The sequence below is a fragment of the Pteropus alecto genome, unplaced genomic scaffold (genome assembly GCF_000325575.1).
Source record: "Pteropus alecto unplaced genomic scaffold, ASM32557v1 scaffold88, whole genome shotgun sequence".
Lineage (NCBI taxonomy): Eukaryota > Metazoa > Chordata > Mammalia > Chiroptera > Pteropodidae > Pteropus > Pteropus alecto.
In genome coordinates, this window is record NW_006494611.1 from 11740031 (window position 1) to 11753727 (window position 13697).

Below are 13697 nucleotides of genomic sequence, written 5' to 3' on the forward strand. Positions count from 1 at the left end.
AAGGAATTTGCATTTTTAACAGAGTTGAAATGAGATGAAATGAGATCTAAAGGGCATTCAGGCTCATGCTCTCACTTTACAGATAAAAAAATTGATCTTTCCAGTATACGCCAAGTTGCAAGAAATTTAATGTATCAAATAATCCCTTATCACTCCATATTGCAGATTGAATAAATCTGGCTAGAAGAGTATAATCTACATTTTAAAACAACTAGTCAACAAACAATAGTATTCTACATGCCTATAAAAAGCTCCAAACTCAAGATTTAATAACTTTTTTTAAAAAAAGGATTTTTCACTTATTTCAGCTACAAAATCTAACATCATATGAATTGGGTATATATGTTTTTATATTGGACTCCAAGTGTCTGTTGAGAGGAATTCACAGTTCTTGGGAGGAAAAAATAATTCCACAACTCAGAAAACAGTAGAAAGCTATACCATTCTCAATTTTTTCCACTCCATTTCCTTATGTAATTTCTCTGATTCCTACAGCTTGTTATGACATAAGGGCCCCTGAATTAATTCGTTATCACTGCAATGAGAGAAGAAAATTCTGGATTCGAAGAAATAACTTAAAAAAAAAAAATAAGGTCATAACAATCGAAGAACTAAGTATCAACTTAAAGACAGGATCACTAAAATTTGAGATGCTAGATTATAATCCTACTACACAGACCTGGCCACCAGTTTAGAATGGACAATACAAGAAACAAATATGGCTTTGAAATTTATAAGAACTAATCAAGTTTCCAGAAAAATGTTTTATAAACATGTGGTATAACTAAAGGGAACAAATGAAACCAATGAATAAGCCTGTAATACCAACAAAAATTCCAATTTTATAAACAGCGGACCAAAGGGCAGAAATAGCTACACAGCCAAAGAAATTTAAAAAAATTAAAAGAATGTAGACCAACTACCAATAGCAGCATCATTTTTGAATATAAAATGCCATTAGAAATGATCAGAAACCACTTCAACCAGTCTACATTAATTACATGTATATGATGAGCTCGAAAAAGCAGCTAAAACATATTGTTTGTATCATTTCTAATCTTTATCATTATAATCCAGCTGTTCCCCAACCACTTTACAACAGGAATCACTTTACAACACAAAATTCCTTTATACACTTAAGTTTCTAAAAACCACACTATACATGTTGAGCAACGTATATGCTGCTGTCTGGCAAAAGGAAATACCAGCATCCTTCCAAGAATTGGAACTACATTAATAGCCTTCATTGACTGACAATGTTGCTTTCATTCTTGTCTCAAGAAAAGAGCAGTAAATCATTATATTTTTTAGGAAGCAATCTCAGCATTAAGTTTTACTGTAAAGCAATTATGAAAAAGTCCAGCAAGCAAGTATTATGAAAATATAAACATATCTGGTTTAGCTGAAAATATTTTTTATAGTGAATAATCCAATGAAGAAAACTGAAGCAGGGGAGTATCAAATTAGTAAGGCAAAGAGTTACAAGGCAGTACTGCATCCAAATACTGAAGCACAATTTCGAAGCCATACTTCTAGTTATCTAAGAGATTTCATCTGGAAAGATTACATCATAAAAAATTACTGACTGATTACCATGCGCATTTACAATACACTTCAAAATTCTATCCCTTTTGTGAATTTTTTTAAAGTATAAAAATCTCAAGAAGTAGATACCAAACTTTTAAAACAGTTTTTCACAACAAAATTTATTAGAAGAATAGTGGTTTTGAAAAGTCTAGCATCCAGTGAGAACTACCATACACAACATTACAGCTGGGAATGTTTCTCCAAAATGTCATGGTCAAATAATACAATGGAACCATTAAATCTTACACATGCACGAAAGAACTAGAGTTTCTGACATACAATGCAAAAAAAAGGGGACCACATGGATTAAAGTTTTAAGTACTCATCACATACATTAAGACACAGCTTATTTTAGTCCAGTCAAAAATCAGAACTGCATTAAAAATTTTATGTAGTGCAATCAAACCAAAAAACTTAATTTGTGATCATAAGTGCTCTACTACATAAACATTGATCATAGCAAGGAACAAAAAGTTCAAATCACACAGTACAAAAAAAATTCTGTAAATAAATATAAACTACAGTACAAGAGAAATATTAAATTATACAATTCCGTTAAAACTGTAAACAGTATATTGAAATGAGGTCCATAAGAGTAAAGGGGGTTCCTGTTTTGTTGCATGACACTTTGAACTTCTAGAAATCTGAATGCCATTTTCCATATCTTCAAAGGTTTTATATATGATTTCCTTTTAGATGTAAGATATCAAATATTAAAGCAGAGGAATAATCTATTTTGTTAACCACAGATAGTACTGCAGTAAACAAAGGAATATTAATAAATGAAGACCTCTAGTAGACAAGTCTTAACATTAAAGATGCAAAGAGCTAAAACACTCGAATTAGAACCTTGCATCGAAGAAAGTTGTCATTGAGGACTTCAAGGCTACAAAATATACTGACAAAATCATCTGCTGATATGCAGACCCAGACCTCTGCTAATTTTTTGACATTTACATACTGATGTTATAACACCAACTTTGGCAGAATCACTACTAATAAACTCAGAGCTCTCCTGGCCCAATGGTTCCATCACAGTGGCCAGTGCACAGAATTCTCTAAAGACATTGCATAAACTAGAATGTAGAGGTCAGATACCCAAGGACCAGTGCTTGAATTTAGTAGTAGTATGGTGAAGAAGCAAGAGCCACATCAAAAAGGAACTGCATCTGTTATAGTTTTCAGAAGCAGCAAGGAATGTTGTTTAATTGTGCTGGCTATTAGTGGCATTTAAAAATATATACTTTAACTCTGTGTGTGTATGTGTGTGTGTGTTCTATGTGCTGGCTATACGTTTATGCACATTTTGTATTCTTAAATACACTGTTAACAGGAACCCCCATATTATCTGCTCAGTAGTAATAACTGAATATATAGAATGCCACTATAAGAGTGTGAGGCACCGTGTGCTGGAGAGTTATATGCAGCTTTAAAATCTGTTTGGCTGAGTTATACCTGGATACCTGAACTGAGTTTTTAAGTTGACATTCATCAAGGATGTGCTACCAGCACGTCGAAATAAAAGCAAAACAGAAAAATACAAGTCACTGTTAGGTTTAAGAATAGCATCAAAGTACCTGAATTGAGTGAGAATAGTGTGTAAACTGTCCCTGAGGGTTTTTAAACAGTGTGTACAAGTTGGATTCCTAAGAACATTAGTTTTATTTAACAGTGTGGACTGATAAAATACCAATGCCTGACAGTTTAAAGTGGAGGTTATAAAGAATTATATGCAAACACTCCAAATGTATAGTTTATACATTTCTTCTCAAAGCAGCAGTAAGCTGCTGTAAAGTATACATCCCATCAGAACAAGCAACATATGGGAGTCAGATAAAGGTTTCTATCTTAGTCTGGTTTTCTGACAGCACAGCATATCAATATCCAATGACTATATCTTTCCTAGATCAGAATGTAACTAATTTCGACTAGCAATATAGGATTAGACTTTTAATCAAACACTTTGCTATTACATACTAAAATTCCTTAAACTTACTAATGCTGGTATACTAACCTAGTTAATTATCCCCCCTCATTTTAGAAATATACCCTTCCACAACTTAAAAACATTAAGATCCATTTTCAATCCTCTGATGTAAAAAGCATGTCAGTGAATTAACATTAAAAATTTACACAGTAAAAAGGCTTGAATTTCAGCCAAAGATTCTAAATACTGCTCATTCCCTGAAGACTTAAAGGGAGAGAGAATCCCTACCCATTTTCCTAGTGATTTATTTTTCTAAAATGGTCTGACACGATTTTTCATTTGGGGGAATTTTCCCCACACCTCCTCTCAAATTCCAAATTCTTAAGTCTAAAATGCTAATAAAGTGGGGAAAATGAGGCAATCACTTGGAATTGCTTGACAGGTACAAAATGTTAAAGTTTTCTTTATTTTAAATAAGGTTTATGTGTGATTTGACCCCATATTATGTAGTATGTTTTATATTTTTAAGTAATCACCCTAAAACTTACAGTACCTAAGACTCTGAAGATAAATTAAGACTTTAGTGTTGTAACAGAAAAAGTGCTGAATTATCCCTTTTCTAGTACTTTAAACATTTTAAACAAGTGCTTTTCTAGTGACAGTAAAGTTTACTATATACCTTTCTGCCAAGCAGGAAAAAAAAATGTCACCTGGACCAAAGAAAAGACTTTTGGGAGTGTAGCACCGGGTATTTACCAAACAACAGATGATAACAGATACTGTTTCACTCATTCTGAGGGGGTAAAAATATTCTAGATTGAAATTCTATTTGGCTATTGAATGTTAAAAATCCCTGCTCTACGGTGTCGGTGTCCTTTGTCCAACCCCCCGCCCCCCTCCCCTAGTCCTCTTACACACTATCCACTGAGACTCTAATCTCTAAAGAGATTATTTTAAAATTTATGTTTTCAGGACATACCTGAGAAAGGGTGCAATTATGCAGAACAAGGAACCCAAGACTGTACTAATACTGGTTATAGGTTCATAAATTCTTTCCCAAGATAAATCTAAAAAGTCTAAGAGGTATGGATCTTCAAATGTCTTACTGCTTTAGATTTCTTTTTTGGTATGTGTGTAGGGTCATTTCCAGTGTTGAAAAGATCATCTTGAGCCTGTTCAATGACAGTTCAAGATGGAGTAAAGAGTTCATTTCCATATTCAAACAATAAAGATTAAATATTATGATTATAATATCTGCAACATCCAATAAATCTATGATTAACTAAAAGTGCTTGCTTTTCAGCTTTTATTGACACAGCTCTATATGAACTGGAAACCTTAAAATTACCCCCCAAATAGTTGCAGAATTTACATTTTATTGTTTGTCAAATCAACATTAGCAATGATTCTCATTTTTAAAAGACTTTTCTGACTATAAAATGAAGACGGCCCAATTTTACCACATTATCCATCCTGCAACTCCTTTTTAGTATTGTAGGACAGAATCTTTAGGCTTTCTTAAGTCTACATACTTTCCCATCCTACTTTCCACCCCTCTCCCCCAATATCCTTCATAACACTTAGGGCACACAGCTACACGGCTAATATCTGCTACTGTAAAAGGCAACTGAACTGCAAGTTTATTTGGGAGTAAGAGACAGGGGATATGCGAAGAATTTCCTCTATTTTCCCTTCAGTCACCAAGTTCATAAATCCTACTCAAGTCTCAAGGACAGAACAAATCCCCCCCGCCCCCGAAAAAAAAAAACCCAAACCCAAACAAACAAATTTAAGATGACTTTCGAGGTCTGTATTCCTTGTACCACAATTACACTTTTCTTTTTCAGTAGAGTTTGAAAGCAATTAGATCAAAAAAAATCCTCATAGCTTAATGGTCTCCTAAATGGGCTGTCTGGCTAAAGCCATTAAGCTTTTAATAACACAGGCCTGACCATAGTATTAATGAAGACCTAATTATAATGAAAAAGTAACAAGGAAAGCAATCTTTGATATCTTCATGAACATCGAAATTTAACCTATAACTTTCAATGTCTCCTACAGAAGATTAAGTGGAACAATTCAGTATATTGCCATATTCTATTACCAATGACAGCAACCTGAATACATAGAAAAGGGTGGTTCATATGAAAACCACCTCTGGAATTTAAAGAATATTTACGAAAGCAAAAATATGTGATTTCAAAATTAAATCTATAGGAATAACAGCTTGTTAAAATGACATTGAACTGTCATATATCTGTTGTAACTATTCAAAATAATTTCTGGTTCTGACACTGGGCTGACTCATTAATTTGTTTTATAAAAATACCTAACTGAATCCAAGCTTCAATATTATGGGTCAATGAAATGTAAGAGAATCACAAAGGCTTAGAAGCAGGCCTTGCACCATGTGCTTACTTGGGGCAGGTGGAGAACACGTAGCTTGCTAGCAGCTCCAAGGTTGCTACGTACTGCCTAATGAGAGAAGGTAGTTATGATATGGGCCTTTGCAGGTAGTTATTTTTAGCCTAATTTAGAGTTCTCTCCAGTAAATCAGGAACTAAACTTCTCATTGTGCCTTATTGTTTTACTATCTGATCCCATATAGCTCACATTACAGCTCAGGTAAAATGCTGGGAGAATAGAAATGCCAATTGTTTGAGGTAACGGTTTATATAAGATAACCAGAGTTCTAAAAGCACTTCAATATTGTAAAGTAAAAGTGTACCAAATAAAGCTAATACACACTTCACACTTGTTGAGCTTGCTCACCAGAACCAAACAGTAATTAACTTCACTTAAGGACCCCTATTATCACACAAAGCCTTATTCATATTCATGATCTGCTGCAGTAAAGGTTTATCAAGCAACATCTAAACTTCAGAACAACAACAAACTTAATATTAAAAAGTATTATACACAAATATAAATTATTTTTCCTGAAAAAGACCTTGTCCTTCATGGTATCTGGGGAATAGAAATAAGTGTATAGCTCATCACAAACATAGTTCAGAGTCACTTGTAAGCCTACTGAACAAAATAACATATTACTGTCAAGCCTGTTGACTCTCCTGTCTCAGAAGTGAGAAAGCTAATGCTTAAAATACCAACTAGATACCCTTCCAGATAATTAGTGTTTTTGATTTTATAGTGCCATGGCTTACATACCCTATGTCAATGTTCTCTCATAAAAAATGTAAGAATTGATTTTAAATACATTATCTCCTAACAGTTTGAGTAATATCATATAGTTTGAGTATGTCATCATCCATCTAGTGGAAAATATGAGAAAAGGCTTTTGTGACAAAAACCGTTGTGAACTATACTTTCCCATACCACAAAAATGGTCAACTGTTTTTTGGACCATGCAAAACTCTGATTAGCAGAAATTAAGCATGCGAATAGACCAATCTCTATTACACATTTATGAGGACGTCCCCAAACTAGAATATCTACACTGAAAGTGCCAATACAGAATAGTGGCAAATCAAGAGAGAAATCAAATATTAAGGGATCACTGCGGCACCAAGACTGACAGTCAGCCATGTGATGAGCCACCTCCAAGAAACATATGGTATAATGGAACTCTGAACACAAAATTTAACATTAAAAGTGCACCTGAATATTACAAACTAACTTTACAAAACCTACAATAAGGTAAAATATATATCTTTTGAAATATTCAGCAGCTTTCTGTAATTTTTTTAAAGTTTTTTTTTTGAGAGGCTCATGAAATTTAAAAGGGACCACTAAATTTCAACCATGCTTCACAAAACAATAATGGCTATTTTATATTGCAGTTACCAATGTAATGCAATTAGTGCTTTAAAATAATCTACACTTAAAAAAGAAAAAAAGAGACCGACCGACCTTTGGAGGAAATATGCTTATTCAAAAGCTTCTTGGAAAAGAAAATCTACCTGAATTATCAAGTCATGACTGATCTCAAGTGTATTGTTTAAAAGCTTCACAGACATGAATATTACAATCTTCAGGTCTCAGGACTTTTAATCTGAGAAAGTTTAGAGTTTGGTTTGTTTTTTAAATTCACTTTCTAACCAAAACAAATAATAGAAGTACTCAAATTTTCACTATTTACAACTCTCAGCCTACAGTCTGAAATGACACAATACAAGTTCTCTTATTTAAACTGCAGCATTAAAGGGTAGGCACACCATTCTTCTGCTGCTCGATTGTCATCCACTGAAACACACATAGAAAATATTTATGTTAGTAAAATGATCACTCCATGTACACTACAATGACAAAATTTACATAACTCAACTCATACATCACTTTATAGACTACCACAAAAGATTAAACCTCTCTGAACAGTAAAACTCTACAAAAGTTGAACTTTTAGGGCCAAATTTTTAAATGGGCCTTTAATGATAACCTTTCTGAGAGGGGTTAAAAGCAAGTACAAATTAATTGCTCAAAGGACCTTTTTGCAGCAATCTTGGGCTACTGAATTGCCCAAGCATCATGCAAAAAGGCACCATGGCTACAATTAATTGTGTGACAAATTACTGAGTGTGGAACAAAGGAGGCATTCCTTCATAAGCTTAGCCCCTTGCTTTCAGCAAACTTTAAACAACTTCCTTCAACTGCAGATGAAAACCATATATTTCATAGAGTATTTTTATTGCAACTTCTAGCTAGGCTAGAAAATACTGCAGACTTATATACTGCTCTGCATCCAAACTGCTTTTTCTGTTGACAAGACTAGAAAGCTAAGAGGAAACAGGCTCAGTCACCTACTGATTAAACTGCTACACAAAATAACCAAACCAAAAGAGGAATCCAAGCCCGGGCTATGTCAAGAGTGAGCAGTGCATGTATTTTAATAACAGCAATGGTGTGCCTAACCTTTGAACACATAGGTTGCTGAGGGGAAAATATCCTTAACCTAATTAACTGCTCCAACTTTTCCAGGAGAAAATGTATGCCTTGGGAATATCTGGACCTTCTTCTCCTTAAACTGTTAACATCCACCTGAAATCATCAGCCTCAATTTAATGCTCCAAGTCTGATTTCATTTTATACAAATACTCCAATAATTTTTTTTTTTTGGGGGTTAAGCATTTAGAAGAGCCTGACCACCTTTCTCAGCAGATTAGAATATAGGGTGTATGCGGTATGGATTTTGTTTTGCACAAACAGTAATTTTAATTTGGTCACAATGCAAAATTAAATTTCATGGACTTTATCACTTCGTCTTGCAAAAAACTGCAGAAAATAACATTCCCAACTTAATTACTGTAATTTTAAAAGCCCATCTCAAAAAAGAGCTTAGATGTTCTTCAAGGAGTGCTTGTACAAACATGATCTGAAAGGTCCTGAACTGTGTGCTAAACAACCATAAAAATAAGCAAATATCAGAAAAAGTTATTACGAAGGGGTATATTATGTAGGATGCCAAAAGAGATTCAAAGCAATGAATTAAATAAAAAATAAAAAGCGACCAACCCCTGCCACCTTGTACTACTAGTATCTGATTAAAAAACAAAAAACTCTAATAAGCTTGATTTCTGATTGAATTATAATTAAAATGTAACCTAAATCATATTAGGTTACCCTGGGGTTGTGTTTTATCTCTCACCACAAACATGGATTCTTCATTCATATAGATATTTGGGCAGGCTACTGAGGCTGTAAAATCTAGATACCACTTTTACAATATTATAATTACTTATACATGTTTCTTTTCGCATTTCTCCCATTCCCCAATAAACAGATCTTGAATATTTTAAACGAGTTGCTGCAACGACATTCAGTCATTAGCACATGATCAAATCCCTAAAAAGATTTAAGAATACAAAGAAACTTAGTTTGCTAAAATGAGGCATCCTCTATTTTATGTAATGTACCCTGACTGCTCCTGAGTAAGAACGGAGCTCGTCCTCCATGAGATAAGGCTATATCCTCACTTGTTGGTGAGACCAAATTCTACCCTTAGAAAATCCCAAATGAAATTACAGCAAAGGTAGTGTTACAAAGTAACCAAAGCATTTCTGAAGGTAGTGTGTGCACATTTTCCACCTCCTTCCCCTCTGGGTGAGCACTAAATAGCTAATTTGTTAAGTAAATTTAACAGTGAGAAGAAAATCATAAAATGTAAATTGACCCAAATAATTATCAGTGAATAACCAAATTTCTTAAATTCAAAGGTTCATTGTTCTTAAGAGTTTTTTCTTTCGTTTAATCCTTCAATTAGTTGAATCGGAGAAGAAAAAATATGGGAATTTTATAAGATGCTTTTCCAATTGCAGTGATAAAGCTCCCAGTATGACCGAGGTGGTTTCTAAAAGGGGGCTTTTTTTTTTTTTTTAAATAAAGGCAAATATAACTTAAAAAAAATAAAATAAAATAAAGAAACGCATGCAGGCTCTACAGGCGAGGAGTCCACTTCATGTATCTGTTCTCTGTGAGGTAACTCAATTCTCTTGTAGAGAAACATGCAAAAGGCCAAACAATATCCCGAGCCATACTACACATGAAAATTTTAAAATATGCAACATTCAGAATGCACCTTTCACCTCTGTACACACAAGTCAATGCGAAATCTGCAAAGAAACAAGTGTCACAGTAAATGAAGTCAGGTGCAAGCAATGATAGCAGTAGTGCTCACCCAGTTTGTACAGTAATTGGCACTCTACAGTATTCCTACTCATTTTTTGATTCATTTGCACTTTGTGCTGCCTCTCCCTGGGGATCTAATTCAATCTTTACAGAAACATCTGGCCCCTCCGACCTCATTAATTTCATCTTTTTCTTTGGAGGGTTTTTCAAAGTGCCCAGCCTCTCCTTCACTTTGTACTCCAGTGTACTGTGGGGAATCCCATAAATACTCTGAGCTTTGGAAACACTCATTTTTCCACTCATAACCACTGAGATTGCTTCCTCCAGTATCTCACTGTTGTACTGTCTGTAACGCCCTCTTTTCTTCCGAGGCTGCTTGGAGCCAGGGTCTCCTTCTTGATCCGATGTGGGATATGGCTGTCCAGAGGTAGACTGCTCAGCATCTGAGCCCCAAGAATCGGGTCCAGCATCTAACATGCTTTTTCTATTTTGTTTTGGAAGAATAGCCCTCAATTTTTTACTAAGCGCGCTCTCCGTTTGTGAACCCATTACCAAAGAGCTATAGCTGTACTGATCACCAGTGCGAGACTCCCAAGAAAGATCCATTCCTCGAACTTGTGGTATCTTTAAATCTACAGGAGATGAATGGCTCACATCCTTTTTTCCATCTTGTTTTGCTTGAAGTGCCATTTTTGGAAAGGCAGAGTTTTCTGCAAGAAAAGGAAGGTCACTGATGTTGCTGAGTGCACCATTTCCCCTGAACTTCATTCGGCTGAGGTTAAACTCATAATGTGGTTTTGCCCAAGAGGCTTCCCTGGATAATATTAAGTGTTGTCCATGATTCTGTAATCCAGATGGCCCAAGGCTGGCAGCTGTGGACAATTGGTTTCTGTTCAGTAGTTCTTCACTAATCTGCAGAGATCGAGCCAATGGAACTTTGAGTGATGTGGAGTGTCCAAAACCTTCCCTGGCTCCATCCTGTAAGCTTCTTGGAGGTACCCCATCACCACTCCGAAGTCCGTCCGGGCGGTACTGGCTGGGTCTCCCAGGTCGCCTAATTGGATGGAAGGAAACTGATGTGAGCAGGACTTGCACAGGTAGGGAGGGATGGGTGAGGGGACCACTCCTTTATTAGAAGGCCTTGCTTGGGTAACATCACTTTGTGTTTGTGTTATTTATTTATTTTTCTCTAAAATTAAAAAAAAAATGGTCTCAGCAGTTAGTTTTAAAACATGTTCACAAAAAAAGAAAAAGGAAAAAAAGAAAAAAAAAAAACCAGGAACTTTTTGGGCAAAGAAAAATTAAACCTGTCAGCTGGTCTCTGGTTGGGTTCACAAATTTTCGGAGAAAAAGTTTCGCGCAACTGTCTGAAAATAGCACCTTAATTATTAATTACAAAGTAATCATCAAGTCTCCATAGATCTACACAGAATTGTTTAACCAATGTGACGTTACCACTAAACAAGTACAGTAATAAAAGAGTAAGCCAAATTATTTTAATGCAACATATCCAACATTCATGACAACCAGCTATAAAACTGGAAACATTTACATTGGTGGAACCCACAGATAATTGCTCGTTTATCTCGCAAACAAGTTTATGCTCATTACCAAAAATCAAACAACTCCAAATAACATTTCTTATTTTGCTCGTGGGAAAAAATATGGCTACAAGCCCCAAGAGGAAAAAACAACCCCAAACCAAAACACCCATTGTATTATAACTTACCACACTTCTTCATTTTAAAACACTATTAACTGCAGATATATGAGTACCACTGATTCTCCATTTGAAATAATCCAAGCTTTAAAGAAACTGCACTTTATTGTCCCCAAAATTTGTTCCTTAAGTTCTAGCTACTGAAAATAATTATTGTCGCAGGTATAGAAATAATTTTGTAGCAGTTTTAAAAAAACTTCTCTTCTTAAAATACCAAACATCAATTTTGCAATTTCAAGTGAACAGTTTTCAAATACTGTTTAAAAAGTCTACTACTTACACAAAGTTAATTCATAAGGTTTTCATTTTCACAATAGAGAAAGATCATCAATGATAAAACTGGCAACTGGTAAAGCATGCCCAAGGGGAATGATTACATTAAGTAGGCACAAAAGTGGAACTTTGCAGAAGTAATGATAAACCAGCTATGTACTTCAAACGTCTACAGGGACTCTGTGCTGTTAACAGTAAATAATACAATAAGGATAACAATAAATATTCAACTAAAAGATGGACAGTTCTGTTGGTGTTTCTGTCACCCAGAAAACAATACCACATAGAAACCACTTTCTTTCCACTCAGAGGGATAAACACAACAACTTCAACCATATAATAATACATGGACCTGGCGGCTAAGTTTAAAGTGAATCTTAAGCAAGGGATTCATTCATGCAGACCACACTTAGGCTTCTCCTACCTGTGTCCGTAATTATATAACTCAAGTTTTCTGATGTCTAAATGGAACCCAGTGATTTGGGATCATGATGACTTATATCTAGTAAAAACTATGGTGAAAAGGGCTTAAGGAAAAAGACTGGTAAACTATGCAAAATGAATTAAATTAATAAGTTTTTAGACTAAATAGAAGAGGACAGAGAAAGGAAAATGATGGAATTTTAGAGAAAATAAAGGGATCAATTTAGAAGGCAGTAAAGAAATCCTTTAATTTGAAGGTAATTCAGAGTAAGCTGAAAAGGTTAGTCCATTTAGTGTTGACTTATCACTTCACCACCTATGTTGATATTCCATTCCCCATGCTGATATTCTAAAAGTTAAACAAACCTAAATATTAAACTAATTCAACTTACTGAAGTTATTTTTCACATCTAAATCAAGTTGATTTTTTGCTCACAACAGTTTTATGGAAATACCTTTCCCATATGGCACCTAAACATCTTCATTGATACCTGATTTCTCTAAATGGTTATCATGTACACATAGAGGGAGAATTAGACAAGTCTTACACTGTAAAATTATATAGTCAGAAAATTCACTTTACTCGGCAAAAATCAGTTATCAAAACTAAGCATATAATAATGTCTTGGCAGCAGAAGATAGTCATCCATCAACATTTACAACCAGTCTTATTTACTTAAAAAAAGAAAAAAATATATACAATTATATTTTCTGAACTGCCAGAGTTAAAATTGCAGTTCAAATCAATAAACAAAACCAAACCAAAACAAACAAGAAATAAACAAACAGCACATGCGTGTGCGAACATACACTCTCTCGTGTGAACATACACTCTCTCATTCTTTCTCTCCCCCTTCCCCTTCCTTCCTTCTCTCTCCTTCCTCCCCCCACCCCCCACTCTCCATTAGAGATACCAAGTTAAATACTGGAGCCCAATTTTTATTCAACAACTTCAGCACACATAATACTGCCTTTACATATGAACTCTGGAATTATTAAGGTTGGGGCACACTCCAGAACACTCAACAACAAAAAATCCAAAGGCATTCTCATTATATTCCTGATTATTTACTAATTGTACTAAACTGGCAAAATTCATCTATACTAATCAATTCTAGATTTCACAGACTGTGCTTCACTAGTCTGATGAACTGAAAATAATTTTACTGAAGGCTCATCTACAAG

The 13697-nt window shown here is 34.7% G+C and overlaps 1 protein-coding gene across 4 annotated transcripts in view; it reads right to left on the reverse strand.

The window, feature by feature from the left end:
- The window catches only part of LCOR (ligand dependent nuclear receptor corepressor), a 112249-nt gene that overhangs the window by 19963 nt on the left and 78589 nt on the right, over positions 1–13697 (reverse strand). The window contains exon 8 of one of the 4 annotated variants that reach the window (XM_006925918.3): positions 1680–11150. The exons of the other annotated variants lie outside the window; for them this stretch is intronic. Within the exon in view, the coding sequence (XP_006925980.2) occupies positions 10181–11150 (970 nt within the window). The 3' untranslated portion in view covers positions 1680–10180. Of the gene's footprint in view, positions 1–1679; positions 11151–13697 lie in introns of those variants that run through there. 4 annotated transcript variants of the gene reach the window in all.